The following is a 16,833-nucleotide window of genomic DNA, read 5'->3' on the forward strand; positions in this document are numbered from 1 at the left end:
CCACTCACTTGTATGTGCTCTCTTTCAAAAATAAATAAACCTTTAAAAAAATTAAGACAGTAGAGGATAGTCTCTACAATGTAAAATTAAAATCCTTCTCACTAACCCCACCCCACCCCCGCCCCTGAACCACAGTGAAAAATTTCTTGTGTCTCCCTCCAGGCCTTCCTCAAGTGTAAATACACATCCTTGATTGTGGAAGAACAGGTAGTAAGTAGGGTACACAGTGTTCTGTGGCTTCCTTATTCACTTACTCTCTGCATTTTGGACATATTCTCATGTTACTGTAGATAACCCGACCTTCCTTTTGTTTTTATCAATCCTTCATCTCTTTTTAAAGGCAACTGATTATACGGATGAAATGCCCTAAACCAGAACTGGCTGGGGGTGTCAGCCTCCTTAGTAGTGAGAAAAGGCAACAGAATGAAGTGGAAATAGTGTTGGACATATCCAGCTCAGAGTCCTGGCATGCTAGCTGTGTGGTCTTGACAGGTGTCCTACCCTCTCTGGGCCCAGATGACACATCAGTAAAATACAGATTATATACATGATTTAGGTTAAGGACCAGAGTGCAGTGGTTGCTCCGGAATTGCAGTTCTTAAATAAATGGAGAGCCAGTCCACATGGATGGATTGGAAGCTTCAGTGTTATTAAGATGGTGATTCTCTCCGAATTGATCTATGGATCAACCAGATCCCTGTCAGAATTTCCTAAGGTTCCTTTTCTTCCCCAGAAACCTTGCTGCACATCAGAATCACTTACAAAGAGGTGTAAGAGAATACTGATGCCTGATCCCAGACTCAGAGGCTCTGATTTCAAACATGGCTGACAACAGAGGGTTGACTAGGCCCGCCGGGCTAGTTCCTGGGGGTTGCTGTTAGACAATGGCTCGGCTGGAGTCCCTGGGGAGGTCCCACACCTGAACATCTGGTGGCTGATGCTTGGCTGTAGGCTGGGGCCTCGGCAGGGGTTGCCAGGCCAGACACCTACGCACGGTCTCCCCATGTGGCCTGAGCTTCCGCACATCATGGAGGCTGGGCTCCTAGAGAGACTCTAGCGGGCCCACGAGAAGCTGTTTTACTTTGAAACCCTCAGGTTTCACACGGCAGCTCCTTGTAGCCACAGGCTTCTTGAGATTCAAAGAGAGGGAACATAGGCCCTACGTCTTGATGGGAGAAGTGCCGACATAACATCAACACAAAACTGTGAGAATACATGGGATGGGAGACAGTGTGGTAGCCATCTTGAAATAGGCCATCTGCCACAGGGCCGAGTTTGGACGTGCTCGGCCTCAGGACTCGCAGGCCGCTGCTTTTATCCTAGTTCACACTGCTCAGAGATGTACATGGTGTAGTAGAGTAGGCAGGAATTGAGTACATATAGATTAAAATCTTCCGTAAGGTAAAGAAACCCAAAAAACAAAACCCAAACATCCCTGGGATATATTATTTTCCATATACATGACAAAAGGCTAATTAACTTTATTTTAAAAATTTTAATGTTTACTTATTTTTAATAGAGAATTGGAGGGAGTGGGGGAGGGACTGAGAGAGAGGGAGACACAGAATCTGAAGCAGACTCCAGGCTCTGAGCTGTCAGCACAGGGCCCAACACGGGGCTCGAACCCACAAACACGAGATCAAGACCTGAGCCGAAGTCGGCTGCTTAATGGACTGAGCCACCCAGGCACCCCTAAAATTTTTCATAACAGCAAGTCTTATTCTAGAGAAATGAATAAGGACACTTTAATATAAGTACCAGGGTGTTAATTGTTATTTGCCACAGAAAAAAAAGAAAGAAGAAAGAAAAACAATGAAACGTCCAAAATGTTTTTCAATAAGAGGGCTTGTGAGAGTTGACTGTCCCTTCACAGTATATAATACCATGCGGACATTAAAAGTGATGGTCATACACACATTCATTTAAATAGAAGACAAAAATACCAAAAAGTATATTTAGCACGATCCCATTTTTTGTTACATACATTTTGCAAAATACATATAACACAGTTTTGTTTGTGTGAGTGAGTTTACATTTCTGGGATAAGAGATCAATGTAAGAATGGGGTGATTGCTAAATAGTGAGCTTTATGGTGATTTCCTTTTCTTGTGCCTTACCTTGACTTTCTAATTTTCTAAGTGTAAAATGTGTTAAACACAAAGACATAAAAGTAAGATACGGTAAAAAAAACTTTCTGTTTAAAACACTTTGTGAAAAGGCCTGTGGGAAGGATGTGTTCGGTGTGGCCTATAGAGCAAACCAGATCCGGAGGTGGGTTCTGCTGTGATATTTACTGGCTGACTGACCTTTGCCAAGTTGTGTCACTTTGGGCCTCAGTTTCCTGACTTGCGCAATGGGTAGATAAATTCTACTTCACAAGGTTATGGTGAGGGGGGAATTCACTTTGCTATTTACATTCATCAAATGAGAGCTTCTTACTGAGCTCCCCTCTCTAAAGTCCTTATTATTTGAGACAATCATTTCACACCATCCGGTACACGCTTGCTGGGTGAGGACTGTGTCTTACTTGCATGGGACCTGACTTTTCTGGAATTCTGGATCATTCTCCACTTGGATACACTAGGAACCTGGTCCCTGGAGGCATGAATTCACTTCCTTGTGCACGGAAGCACNTGGTAGCAGATGAAGCAACTAACCAATATTGGGAAAGTTCTAGAGCAAGATGGGAAAGCGTGAGCCCCTGATAACGTTTGGGGAAGTTATCTGGGCCTCCAGGCCTGTGAGCCTCAATCTCCACCCCGCCCCCACCAGCCAAGCCAACATTGAGGCTTTTCCTGCCCTCTAGTGGTCTCTTCTGGAATTGCCTTTGAGAAGACCCGCCCAGGTGGGGAGCCTGGAGTCCCGCTCAGGCTGCCACTGAGGCTCGGCTATTCCAGCTACGCTCCAAGCAAACAGGAAGCCAACCATAGAGCCTGTTCTTTAAGACTTTTTGGCCCTTAAATCTCTTAATTCTGGTTGTTTTCTTATTTTTTTTAATCTTTAGAAATTTATTTACTTATGTGTGTGTGTGTGTGTGTTGGGTAAATGGACCATTCGAGGGATCGACCACGGGGTGTGCCAAGGACCCCTGCCTTATAGACAAGCCACCCAGACTCCGTTAGCTCCCAGGAGGGCTGTTCTCGGGGTCGTCTGAACCAGACTGTAAGCCAGAAAAGACGTGCAAGGCCCATGCCTTCCGGCCGAGGATCTCCCCTCCCCCACCGTCCCCCACGTCCCCCAGGAGAGCTCAGAGCAGAGGGGAGGGGTAAAGTAAAAGGAAGAAGGCAGCGGCCCCCTGGGCAGGCCCACTCACTCTGGAGGGAGGGCTGAGCCTGTAAGTGGGGGCATGGACCCCTGCAGGGGCGGCGCACTCACTACCGGAGCACACCTTGCCCCTGCTGCAGGGAGGGCTGAGGGAGTCGCTGCGGCCCAAGGAGTCCCGCCGGCTGGGCTGGCGGGGTGACAAGGCTACAGAGTGCCCTGCAAGGACCATGGGGCTCCAAGAGCCACAGAGAGAGACCCCGCGAGGCCGAGCCGTCAAGCCCGGGCATCACCGCTGGGGGTTCGAGGCCAGCCTAAGGCCATGAGCGCTGGGCTGGGGGCGCCCTCAGCAGCAGGTCCCCAAGCCGCAGAGACTTTAGACTGGGGTCTGGAGGAGACCCCTGAGGAAGGACCCAGGGTGACCGAGAAATCACTGCGAGGAGCTGGAATGCCCCCAGAAGTGAGCTGTCTGCCAACGCAGGGCTCTGGAAATCACAACCAGCTATGGGAGAAATCGGACTTTTTCAGTACATTTTTTTGTACATCTGTGTAATTCATACCCACTAGGTACACTGTAACATGTATCCTAATGGGACACAAGTATATGTGAGATGACCATGAGACAGATTTTAACTTAAAAAAATTTTTTTTGGGGAACGAAACTACAGACAGACATACTCAAAAGTAGAGATCACAGCATTAGGAACTCCTGGGTCAGTTAGGGTCTCACAGGCGGTGTGCTCGCATTAGGATAATTTGAGCCGTTTCAGTTATGGTTGGGGTGAGAGGAGCCAGCCCAGAGGTGTTACCTCCCTGACCCCCCAGAGAGACCAGGGGAGGAAGTGGTTTTGAGACTACTGGTGGGTGTGGGGAGGGGACTCCTGGAGAGGGGCTTCGACCTCTGGTCAAGAGATACAGCCAGTCCTGGGAGGGAGACTCAGCAGGGAGGGAGCAGGTGGCACAGATCTGTTTCCACTCTCTTCTTTCCCTCCTCTGCTTGCTAGGAAGCCAGGGGGCAAGGGAGCTGTAGAGGTCGTCCATGTGGTCTGGCCTCCTGGGGTTCAGATCAGGATGGGGAGAGTGGATGACAAACGGAAAGTATCTGGCATAATCCCATATACCAACACCCAGCTGCAACAGTGTATCAGGTTTCTGTTGCTGCGTAACAAATACCCCACATTTTGTGACCTAAAACTCTACCGTGGAAGATCTCACAGCTGAGGAGATGAGAAGACTAGAACCTTGTGGCTCAGGTGGGTCCTATGCTGAGGGTCTCCCAGGGCCTGACTGTGGTGTCTGCAGGGCTCCACCTCTTTCTGGAGGCTCTAGGTTAGAACCCGCCTCCAGGCCCCTTCAGGTTATAGCAGGACCCGGTTCCTTGTGGTTGTAGGACCGAGGTCCCAATTTGCTGATTGCTTTCCAGGAGTTGTTTTCAGCTTGTAGAGGTAACCTTGCTCCTTTGCTCATAACTGCCTTCTTCCATTTTGAAGACCCCAATGTTCAGTCGGGTCCTTCCTACCCTTTAGCCTCATCTTGGCTGCTTTCTGTTTTTGCCTTAAAGTTGATTGATTCTTCTGCATTCTGGCTTATGTTTTTATTTTAAAAAATTTTTTTTAACATTTATTTTTGAGAGACAGAGAGAGACAGAGCATGAGCAGAGGAGGGGTAGACAGAGACAGAGATACAGAATCTGAAGCAGGTTCCAGGCTCTGAGCTGTCAGCACAGAGCCTGACACGGGGCTCAAAACCATGAACTATGAGATCATGACCTGAGCCCAAGTCAGCAACCGACTGAGCCACCCACGCGCTTCTCCTCTTCTGGTTTTTAGGGCCCATATGCATTGTGCAGGATAAAGAATCCCCCTGTTTTAAGGTAGTTAATAACCTTAGTTCTATTTGCAAAATCTTTTCACAGAAGTACCTAGACTAAAATCTTGGAATCTAAAGAATATAGCCAACTACAAAAGTGATCAGCATTTTGACAACCTTTGGTAACAAGCTTTTTTTTCTTATTTTAATTACAGTGATCTTTCGAAAAATAAGCTTTGTGGCACCTGGGTGGCTCAGCTGGTTGAACATCTAACTCTTGATTTTGGCTCAGGTCAATCCCTGGGCTGTGGGATCGAGCCCCATGTCTGTTCTCTCTCTCCCTCTGCCTCTCTGTCCCACCACACTCCCTCTCTCTCTCTTTCAAATTAAAAAAAAAAAGCTTTATTGATATATAATTCACATGTCATACAATTCACTTAAAGTACACATTTAATGGCTCTTGGTATATTACATTATTAATTTTTAGAAGGTGTGGTAGAATATACATATAACGGAAAATTTGTCATTTTAACTATTTTTAAGCATGTGATTCAGTGGCATTAATTATATTCCCAGTGCTGTGCGGCCATCACCACCATTTACATCCCCAACTGGTTCATTACCGTAAATAAAAACTCTGAAACCATTAAGCATTAACTTTCTATTCCCCCTGCTACCAGCCCTAGTAATCTCTCTGCTAATCTCTCATCTGCTTTCCCATCTCTGTGAATTTGGCTATTCGAGGTACCTCCCATATGTGGAATCATACAATATTTGTTCATTTGTGTCTGGCTTATTTCACTTAGCATAATGACTTCATCTATGTTCTTGGAACCTTTTCATAGCAGAATATTTCATTGTATGAGTACAACACATTTTATTTATCCTTTAATCTGCTGATGGCCTCCTGGGTAGTTTTCGCCTTTGGTGTAGGTGAACAGGACACCATGAACGCTGGTGAACAAGTTTCCATTTGAGCCCCTGCTTTCAATTCCTTTGGGTGTCTACCTAGAAGTTATGGTAATTTTCTTTTTTCTTTCTTTCTTTTTATAGTGTTTATTGTGGGGGGGAGGCAGAGAGAGAGAGGCAGACAGAGGATCCAAAGTGGGCTCCATGCTGACAGCAGAGAGCTGGATGTCGGGCTCAAACTCATGAATCACGAGATCATGACCTGAGCCGAAGTCAGATGCCTCCCCGACCGAGCCACCCGGGCGCCCCAGAAGTATTGTAATTTTCTGTTCAACTTTTTGAGGAACCACAGAGGCTGTCTTCTGTTCTGCTACAGCATTCTGCATTCCCACTGGGTACGCACAAGGCTCCCGTTTTCCAAATCCTCCTCAACACTTATTTTCCAGTCTTTGTTTGTTTGCTTACTTGCTTGTTTTTGTTTTCTGATAGCCATCCTAATTGGTGTGGAGTGATATCTAATTGTGCTTCTGACTTGCATTTCCCTAACAATTAATGACGTTGAGCATCTTTCTGCCTGCTTATTGGCCATTTGTAGATTTCCTTTGAAAAAAATGTTTATTCAACTCTTCTGTTCACTTTTGAATTGGGTTGTTTTTGTTATGGTCATTGCTGAGTTGTAGTTCTTTATATATTCTGGATATTAACCAGAATTTGCAAATACTTTCTCCACTTCCGTGGCTTGGCTGTCTTTTTGCTTTCTTAATTGCGTCCTTTGATGCACAAAAGTTTTTAATTTTGATGAAGACCAATCTATTTGTTTTTGTTTTGAGGTTTGGGCTTTTGGTGTCATATACAAGAAATCATTGTCAAATCTAAGGTCCTGAAGACTTTTTCCATGTGCTGGGCGCCCCCAACATTTAAAAGCAGCAGTCAGCAATCAGAACACACAACCCCGATTTTTGGAGAACGAGGTCCTCTGGCTCACCCCGGCCCCAGCAAGGCCACACTAGGAACTTGGGCTGCTGTCCCCTCAGCCCCACAGCGGGGCTGCACGATGGCAAACGGAAAAGCTGAAATGGACCGAAATTCAGCACCCTCTTCATCACGCTCTCCCCTGGGTGCAGCTGTGTTCTCCTCCATCCAGAAGAGTCCAGAGCAGTTCACGCGGACACCTCCTGCCAGGTCAGACCTCATCTTCACACAGAGGTGCTCTGGGAGCACCCCACTCTACCTTCTGCCCGGGGGTCCCCTTTATGTAACTAGGTTTGATGATGAGAATAAAACACTGGAAGGTTTCGCCCACACAGAGGCTGTCCCCTTTAGGAAGCTCATGTGGGCAGGCTGTTGCTGTTTCCTTGGAGGCTGTCATGTCCTCTGCAGGCCCTTGGGCACCAGTCCCCTTCTGCCTATGACAGCAGCTCTGAGCATCCCGCCTGCAACGTCTGAGCCCCCTTCACTCTGTCCAAGTCAAAGCCCCATTCCCAGCCCACCCAGGGGCCCCCGTGGAACAGCCCAGGGGTCTCAGGCCGTGGTCAGTCCCAGGAAAGAGTCTTTGTTCCTTCTGGAAGAGAGGGTGGGTGNATGGTTTGGGGTCCCTGGTAGAATGATTTTTTAATTCAATAAGCCTCTAAGTCTTTTGTGGGAAACAAACTACCCTTTGTAACATAGGGGGTTCCACAGATTTTGCAGATTTTTTTGAAGAGTTTTATTTATTTGAGAGAGAGAGAGAGCGAGCGTGCACTCATACAAGTGGGGGAGGGGCAGAGAGGAAAGTGGGGGAGAGAGAGGGAGAGAGAGAGAGAGAGAGAGAGACAGAGAATCCTAAGCAGGCTCCACACTGTCAGTGCAGAGCCCGAAGCAGTTCTCAAACTCACGAACTGTGAGATCATGACCTGAGCCAAAATCAAGACTGGGACACTTAACCCACTGAGTCTCCCAGATGCTCCAAGATTTTGCAGATTATTAAATGGCTACCTACTCACTGTGAATCAGCCCCCCAACATTAAACTTCTTTATTCAAACAGGATAAAGGTTTTTTTTTTTAAGAAACAAATTTTATTTTCTGCACTGATATTTATACAACTGTAAACTCAAGAAATCATCCAATACTTGTAAAAATCTGGGGGGGGAACAGTTAATAAGCACCTTCAGTGGTTTCCACAGTTTAAGAATTTACCATTTGAAAACTTTTAGGATGAATCTAGTAAAATGAATAAAACAGTTATAAAAATTATACAAAATGATGACGAACATTTGATATAGAGGGCTTGATATGGAATGATAAATATAAAAAGGCAAAACTGATCCATGGGGCTGGGCTGGATAAAAGACCCACATGTTCCCCAAACGGCGTGATTCTCGGGATTGCATTTGGCTCTCAGAAGGAACGCCAGTCATTCGGGGGGCAAGGCTCCTTCCCGGTCCAGGCTCCACCGTGAAGCCATCGCACTTGAGGAGAAAGTGAGGAGGGGTACGGGTTGTGGGGAGGTGATGAGTGTACTCAGGTTTGCAGATAAGGGGAAGGACCCCTTCCCCAAGGAGAAACACAGGCAAATCCTTCCATCTCCTCAAGAGAAAGGTCCCATTTTCTCTTTGGAGAGTTTTTCTTCTTGCTGTTGTTAAATACCCTCCTCTCTCCTTTCCTCTTGGGTTTTCCACTCCTGCTCCTGATCAACCGCTTTGTGACTCTTTCCGCTGAGCCTTCTCCACTCCCTTACCCCAGTCTTTACTGACTCCATCTCCTTATGCCTCTCTTTCAATCCAAAATTCCTATTGTTTTGCATCTCTGGGCAACAGCTGATAAAAAGGTAACACTTAGCTGCTCGCATGGCCAGGAGATGTTTCCAAACAGACTGTAGAAACATACACGTGACATCTCGTGGTGGTCCCTTTAATTACACCAGTGAGCAATAAAGGGTCAGGAGTACAAATACTCACTCTGGGTCAGGAGTATAAATACTCACTCTGGCCCTCTTAGATGGGAACACAGCCAGCAAGGGCCATGAACAGAGGGGAAAACAAAGGAGACATGGCTCGTGCTGACTGTAGATTGGCTCTTACCAGTGGAGGTGGGAGATGAAGACCTACAGACGGGTCATCCCTGGTCCCAGCCCCAGCTAAGCCTGAAGTGGGCAGGCTGGGCCTGGGTGCCTGCAGTGGGGCCATGTTGCTCAAGGGAGCAGATGTTCAGATCCAGGTGCTTTGGGCAAAGTGGAACAGTTCGGTAACCACTGGTGTAATTTAAGGCACATCCAAAGAATCTACATCCTCAAAACCCGACTCTACACATTGAAATTCCTACCACTGGGCACTCCCTTGATTGAAGGCTTTGCCTAACTCCCCAGGGCTATTGCCGAAATGCCAGTAACGTATCTGGAAGGGACTGCTCATGATCATCCATGTGTATCCAAGTGGCCTGAAGACACGGTGGGTTTTGAACAAAATGGCAGGGCTTGCTCACTATAGCAGGGGCCTTGGGCAGGATGCAGGTGGTACAGGAGTAAAAAGCCAGGAGTGTGGGGAGGGAAATCAGAGCACCAAGAGAAAAATGAGTGGGAGGGTTAACTCCCTCCTTCATTCACAGCCTGGCCCAGGCGGCCCTGGCTGGCGTGTCGGGGAGTTACAAGCTGGTGGGCAACTCAGAGTGAGGCTGAGCTTATGAGGCCACAGGGGAGGGGCCGGCTCATGCCTGGGCAGGCCCTGCCCATCACTGGGGGGATAAACTGGGCACAGTTTCCAGAGCACTGGGGTGGGCACATAATCCTCACTCGGGGGCTGTGTCTGTTCATCTGAGGGTTGGAGTCAGGGGGTTTTCTGTCTTTGCATAGGGAGAAGGGGCTTTCCCATTCCAGAACCCCGGGGCATATGTTTTGGGGGACAGAGGGGAACGCTGTCGGGGCTCCGGCTGGGTAGGACCTGGGCCTGGTGGCCACCAGGTCGGACAGTTTTCAGTCTGGACCCTTTCAAGTAGGGTGATGCTGAGTACCTGCCGAGGGAATGAGGCCTTCTCGTCTTCATTTCCGCTCGATGCAGTCAACTCCCTGGGTGTTGTCAGGGCAACGGCAGGTCCTGCTTCCGGGGGTAGCCAGGCAGAGGTGGGTGCAGCCACCGTTGTTCACCGAGCAGTAGTTGTGACCTGGAAAAGGCAGACATCAGTTCAGCAGCCATCTAAGAGAAAAGCCCACGCATCAGTTTTCGGGTTCCAGGAGACTGAGCTTCTGGGTGCTTCTGGAATAGGGAATCCTCACGGTGACGGATTTGCCAGATGGGCAAAAGCAGCGATTCCTGAGTTGGGGACTGTGCGGGTTTACCATGAGAGTTACTGACGGTCTCAGGGAGGGTCTTCCAGCTCTAGTGGTAACGTGGAGCTGGAGTTTTCAAGCACAAAATCCTCTCCGTCTAGCCTGTCCGCTCGGCCTCGCGCTAGACCCGGGGAGGTGGGAAGCCAAGGGGGGTGAGCGAGGGGAGAGGTCTCCAGGAGGCAGCGCAACAGATCCTGGAGCCAGGGTGCCTGGCTGACCCCCCTGCTGGGGCCACCATGAGCCATGTGACATTGGACAAGTGGCTTCAGTGTCCTTATGTATACAAGGAGCACAAGAATAGTACCTGCCTCGTGGGGATGCTGTGAGGACTAAGTGGAAGACTGAATAAAGAGCACCTGAGTTAACATATGTAAAGGCCTGGCTCACAGTAAGCACCTTGTCCACATCTGCGATTATCATTAGAGGTGTTTACTATTGTGGCTGTTAGGCCAAGCGGACAGACCCTTAAGGCCACAGAGATCGTTCAAATAGGATGTTCCTATTTGGAACCTGAAGACCACCCACTTCCTGACCGAGCCCAAGATTCAATACTTTTCCTCACCCTTGTCCACCGTTTCTAGTTTGTTCCCTAATGCTTTCTGCTAACTGATTCGGCTCGCTTATTAAATAATGCAGGCTGCTAATGGAAGGGAGGGCGTCTCACCTGCCAGGTGGTCAGGGTAGGTAGGGGCCCCATAGGCAGTAGGAAGGGTGTGGGCTTGGAGCCTCCAGTCATCCCCAGCCCCTGACCGGGAAGAGCACGGGGGAGTTACCTTGGGGACACTGAGACAGGGCCGTGGTGACGCCATACAGCCGGGTCTGCTTGTGTGGGTGGAACGTATCCGTCTCTTTGGAAATGGCAAGATCTACAGCAACCACGGAATTCCTACAAAACACCGAAGGGCAGAAAGTAGACACACATGATGGCTCCAGCCTTCCGTTTACTGGGCACCCTCTTCTGTGGTTTGGGGGATAAACTGGAGGCCGTGAAGTGACATGCTGGCCTCACTTCCCAGCCATCCTTCCCTCTTCCTGTGGCGGGAACAAGCCTGCATTTCTCTGGCTTCTTTAAAAAAAAAAAAAAAGGACAGGGGCACCTGGGTGGCTTAGTCGGTTAAGCAGCCAACTTCAGCTCAGGTCATGATCTCGCGGTTCATGGGTTCGAGCCCCGCATCGGGCTCTGTGCTGACAGTTTGTAGCCTGGAACCTGTTTCAGATTCTGTGACTCCCCCTCTCTCTGTCCCTCCTCTGCTCACACTCTCTCAAAAATAAATAAGTATTTAAAAAATTAAAAAATAAAAAAGGACAAAGTTGAGCTAGCTCTCCCCTCAGCTCTAAATTTCAAGCTGGGAAATCGGCTTTCTCTCCAGATGCCCCCGACCACAGCTGCTGGCTTGGTTGAACCCCTCCTTTTCGCAGGAAGGGGTGGTCAAGAAGGGGCTGTGGGAATATTGCAGTTTAAGGAGAATGAAGTAAGGGTACGGGGTAGGCAGGGAGCCCGCCGGCCAAGTGAGCCTGGGGCAGCTCCTGGGGGAAGAATGGACATGCTCATGAAGTTCAAGTCCACAGACTTGAAGCTGCCCATCCGGGAGCACTGGGATGATAAACAGTCCCTTCTGGCCCCCAGGGTCTCACTCTCCCACACCCTCCCCTCCTGAGGCAGAAGGCGAACATCTCTGGACACTGGAATGTCAAGCCGAGGCCACATAGCAAGGGCCCGGCCTCCCAGAGACAGGGTGGTAGCCTCCCCGGCTCCCGCCGCCCCCCAACCCGGTCATGCTCCAGCAGCTGACGTACGTCTTCCAGTCTGTGTAATACAGATGCTTCCCGTAGCTTGTAACAGCGAAAGGGTACTGGAGCCCCTCGAGAACCTTCCGTCTGCTCGGCTGCCCCGGCTTCAGACACTCCACCCGACTGGTGCCTGTGTGGAGCGAAGACAAGCTGTTCAAACAAGAAATGGCCCCATGGTATCAAAACGGGTAACAAGGGCAAGGGTGCCAGAAAGCCAGCCTTACAATGACAGATCCCGGAGGACACACGTGACTTGCCCTTCAACAGCGGAAAGTGGTCTCCTCGCCCTGCCTTGCCGCTCTCACTGGTCAACACCCACCTCCGCTGGGGGACCCATACCTGGTTTCCATGTGGGCTGGGCAGAGGGACCATTCCTTGTCCCGCCCATTCTCATAGCAACTAGGGATGGGGGTGGGGGGTTGGGAACAAGGATATCTTCCACCTCTCCCTCAAGTCCCTACCCACCCCCCCAAGCCTCCCACACTCTCCCTCCCTGCAGTCAGAGCTACTAACAACTGCTAACCTGCACCTTGAATGCAGCCGAGCACAGCCTCGTATCAGTGTCTGCCTTAGGGCCAGCTTCCGGCTTGCATGTTGATTTAATTGTGTGTATGCTTCCCTCCTGAGACACAGTCCCTGCACCCCCAGGGCACCTGACGTACTGGGAACAGCGCAGGTACTCAACAGACCCTTTGAGGGATGACTGACCTTGCTCCCAAGTGAGCATCCTGCCCCTCCATCCCCTGAGGGACACCCCAGGGCAGGGTCCTTGGGGAACAGATGCACAAGACAGGGACGGAAGTCATGAATTGCATAACAGAGAGATAATAATAGGATGAGAACAATTCCAGGTCTCAGCAAACTTGCTCTCAAAGGGCCAGAGAGTAATTAATTTAGCTTTTGTGGGCCAAGAGGCAAAATCAGGACATCATGGAGGCATTTATGTAACCCTTTAAAACATAAACATTTAAAAATGTAAAACCCAGGGGCGCCTGCGTGGCTCAGTCAGTTAAGCATCCAACTCTTGACCTTGGCTCAGGTCAAGATTTCACGGTTCATTAGTTCAAGCCCCATGTCGGGCTCTGTGCTGACAGCGTGGAGTCCACTTGGGATTCTGTCTCTGTCTCTCTCTCTGTCTCCCTCCTCTGCTCATGTGTTCTCTCTCAAAACAATGAATAAATAAAAACCATTTCTAGCACCCGGGTGGTACCAGAACAGACTGGATTTGGCCCATGGGCTACATAGAGTTTGCAGAGCCCTGATTTAGAAGACGAGCACTCGCCCTGGATGCCGTCAAGCCTAGAGAAACAATACATTTCAGAGCAAAGACAGGCAGCTGATTTTGTGTAGGAAAATAACACAGGTATCTTATTCTTGCTTCCCCTTAACAGATGCCAGCCCACAATGGGTAAGAATAACTGTTTAGGTTAAAAAAAAAAAAAAAAAAGCACTGTTGCAACCCCAGGAGCAAGGAGCCAGGCCCGGGGATGGGGGTTTCCATTACCTGCGTCCACCCAGCAGAGCTGAGCCGAGTAGGTGTCGAACGTGAGCCCGTTGGGCAAGCCCAAATCATCCTGCACCAGAATCCTCCGGTTCGTGCCGTCCATATAGGAACTTTCGATTTTGGGACTATCTCTGTTCCAATCTGTCCAGTAAAGGTTCCTGCAGGAGGAAAAGGAAAAGAAAGAGGAGAGATAACAAAGATGGACGAGAAATATTTTATTAAAAAAAAAAAAACTTCAAAAGAACCCACGATGAAGACATTAAAACCCAGGAAGGCTAAATAGGGTCTGCAGGGGATAAGACAGCTTTTCCTTTGCAGAAATTCCTTGGATTTGGTTCTCAGTTTGAGTTTGGTTGTTCTGTTACTAAGGAATTCACTTCCCTTAAACATAACTGATACAGGGGTGCTTGAGTGGCTCAAGCAGTCGGTTAAGCGTCCGACTTCAGCTCAGGTCATGATCTCACGGTTCGTGGGTTCGAGCCCCACGTTGGGCTCTGTGCTGACAGCTAGCTCAGAGCCTGGAGCCTGCTTCAGATCCTCCCCTGCTCACGTTCTCTCTCTCTTTCTCAGAAATAAATAAAAAACATTAAAAATTAAAAAAAACACAACTGATACAGTGTATCTCCATAAAGCTGGTTAAAAGAACACCACAAAACAAACGCCACACCTGATATCAACAGATGGGGATTCCTACATGCTGTCACTACGCAGTGGGGAGCAGCGGACCCAGGGGCTCAGACAAAGAAGCAGATGCTGATAGAGTTGGTGGTCGAGGTGTCTGCCACCAGGGAGGTGGCCAACCGGCCACAGAACTAGGGGTCTGGTCTCACAGGGAAGGTGTGAGGTGCCAAAGGCCTGGTGGGTTAAGATTTAGAACTAACTGTAGGGAAAAAGAAAAAAGAAAAAAAGAAAAAGGAAAAAGAAAAAAAAGCATTGACGTGATGACAAAACCCCCAGCAAGGGGTCTCCAAGGTGTCCATGCAGTGGTGGTCTGAGCCCCAGGGGTACATTTATGCTACTTTGACGCCTTCTGCGGCTGGTACAAGGCAAGTGTCGATCCACATTCACCTCAAATGGAAATACTCAATTTCTGAACTGTGGACTTACAAAATCCCCTTCCTAAAAGACTTAAAAGTAGAACATGGAATCAAATCCAATATCATAGGGAATTGTAATAAATGTTCTGGCATTTCACAGTGCCTATCTGTAAGGCACCCACTGGAGACCTGTTCATCCGGGAACTTATTCATTTCAGGAGAGTAATGCTGGAGTTGAAGCCTAGCATTTGAGAATTATCTAAACAAGCAGTTGCAAATGGGATAGATTTACACAGATTTACACAGATACCCTCTCACGGAATCCGTTACGATGCCTCTGGGATTCACCAAATCAGTGTCAAACAGCACCCGGCGCTGGGTCCCATCCAGCTTTGCAACTTCTATGCGATCCAAGTGAGAATCGGTCCAGAAAATGTTGCGGCCAAGGTGGTCCAGGGCAATGCCTTCTGGGCTTCCAAGATCTAGAATCAAACACGGAATCCTGGGTTTTTAAAGCAAGTTAAGATTAGGTTTTTCGGATTACTCAGTGTTTATTTCCCTCGGTGTTCAATCCTTGCACTTTGGAAGAACAAATGGGAATGTGAAATGCATGTTGCTGTCACTCATTCACTCGGCGGACACCTACTTGTTATGTACCAAGCCCATAATGACACCTAAGTGGTGGACCTGGCTTCCAGGAGCTTGCAAGCAATCTCAATTCAGACTGAGTCGTGGTTTTATGGGAACGTGGAGGAAGACACTAGATGTAGCCTGGGGAGACCTGGGAGGGTCTTCTGGGGGAGAGGACACCTCGTAAAGCTGGCTCCTCACAGACCAACAGGGGTTTGTCAGGCAAAGATCCTGGATGCGGGGTTCCAGGGAGCGGACCTGTGTGTAAGTGTAAAAACAAAGACTGGACATGACGTGATTTGGCATGGCTGCAGAGGTTGGGAGAGTGACCAGAGATGAAGGTAGGATGCTGGTGTTAATGAGCTTAGAGTTTATCCTGCAGGCATGGGGTGGGAGTGGGGGGCACAGAAATATGCAGCAAATCGATACACCTTATTCATTAGTTATTGGGGGAAAAGGATCATCTCAGAGGAGTAATTACAAGAAATCATAGCTGTTACTACTTCTGCACAAGTATTAGGAGTACAAAGAAGGGGTGTCAGTGATCACAGATAACACCACCAGAAGTCCTTACTAGGTTATAAGTAACTGATTTCCAAGCCAAGGGCTGCCATAGGGTAAGCTGGCTGCAACAGGAATCTTCAGTGCCACCAAACTAATGATTTCCGGACTATAAATGAAAGCAAATTAAACATCAGAACCCCACCAGGGTTTTACTGGTGTCACTGAGGATTCCTTCCCCTCAGCTGATTACAGAACTGAGGGTCACTTAGTATGGCTGGAAGTATAAGCAGGAAGAGGAAGAGGCCAAGGATGAAGCCATTGTACCCGAGGGATCCTGGGTGTGAGGAAATGACCCCCACGCTGTGTTCTTTTATCAGTGTGGAAGCTGTTCAGAACCTCTGCTTTCCCTTATCAGCCTTCACTTAAGACTCCTAATATGACCATGACCCTGGATGCTAGAAACACGAAAGCCCCACCCCCCGGAAAGGACCCCTGCCAGAGGCAGTTTATTAAGAATTAGAAATAGCACTTGAACAAGGTTTTTGTTATCAACCAAAAGTAGAGATTTGTAAAGTATGAAAATATTTCCCACGTCCCTAGAGGTGAAGGGTCAGCGAGCCTGACCTCCAAACACCTCTTCCGACTGTCAGACAAAAGTAGAATAAATCATTCTGGGGCTATATCCAAAATGAGCACATTCTCTGCCAGGGACACCAGCCACTCGGACACAGAGAGAAGAGTGGGGAAGAAAAGACTGTTCAGTGACAGTACTTTACAAGACATGCAGAGGAATCCAGAAACTCCCTGTCGCTCTGGCTCCTTACAAACAGCCCTGGTCCTGACCTTAAACCCAAGAGCAATCAAACCTCCTCCAACCAGGAAAATACTTACTTTATGAATTATAAGACCAAAGGAAAGGTCTGGAATACCCCCCTCCCCCCTTTACTGTGCAGTCAGGGAAGGAAGGGAAGACAGCAAGGCAATATATATTCCATGCTGCTGATTATGATCTGTCTCCTTTGGTTAGGATGTTTGGTTAGGAAAGAAAGAGAAGCTTAGGATTCAGACTGCATGAAATAGAGAAGAG

General features: G+C 48.6%; 1 protein-coding gene across 1 annotated transcript in view; it reads right to left on the reverse strand.

Moving 5' to 3' along the window:
- Positions 1-8,018: 8,018 nt before the first annotated feature.
- The window catches only part of NID1 (nidogen 1), an 85,301-nt gene continuing 76,486 nt past the window's right edge, over positions 8,019-16,833 (reverse strand). Inside the window, exons 16-21 of the mRNA XM_077751698.1 lie at positions 14,923-15,094; positions 13,576-13,733; positions 12,078-12,201; positions 11,054-11,166; positions 9,965-10,114; positions 8,019-8,427 (exon numbers count right to left, since the gene is read on the reverse strand). Of these exons, the coding sequence (XP_077607824.1) occupies positions 9,993-10,114; positions 11,054-11,166; positions 12,078-12,201; positions 13,576-13,733; positions 14,923-15,094 (689 nt within the window). The 3' untranslated portion in view covers positions 8,019-8,427; positions 9,965-9,992. The remainder of the gene's footprint in view (positions 8,428-9,964; positions 10,115-11,053; positions 11,167-12,077; positions 12,202-13,575; positions 13,734-14,922; positions 15,095-16,833) is intronic.

The sequence above is a fragment of the Crocuta crocuta genome, unplaced genomic scaffold (genome assembly GCF_008692635.1).
Source record: "Crocuta crocuta isolate KB4526 unplaced genomic scaffold, BGI_CrCroc_1.0 scaffold59-1, whole genome shotgun sequence".
In the NCBI taxonomy this organism is placed as follows: domain Eukaryota; kingdom Metazoa; phylum Chordata; class Mammalia; order Carnivora; family Hyaenidae; genus Crocuta; species Crocuta crocuta.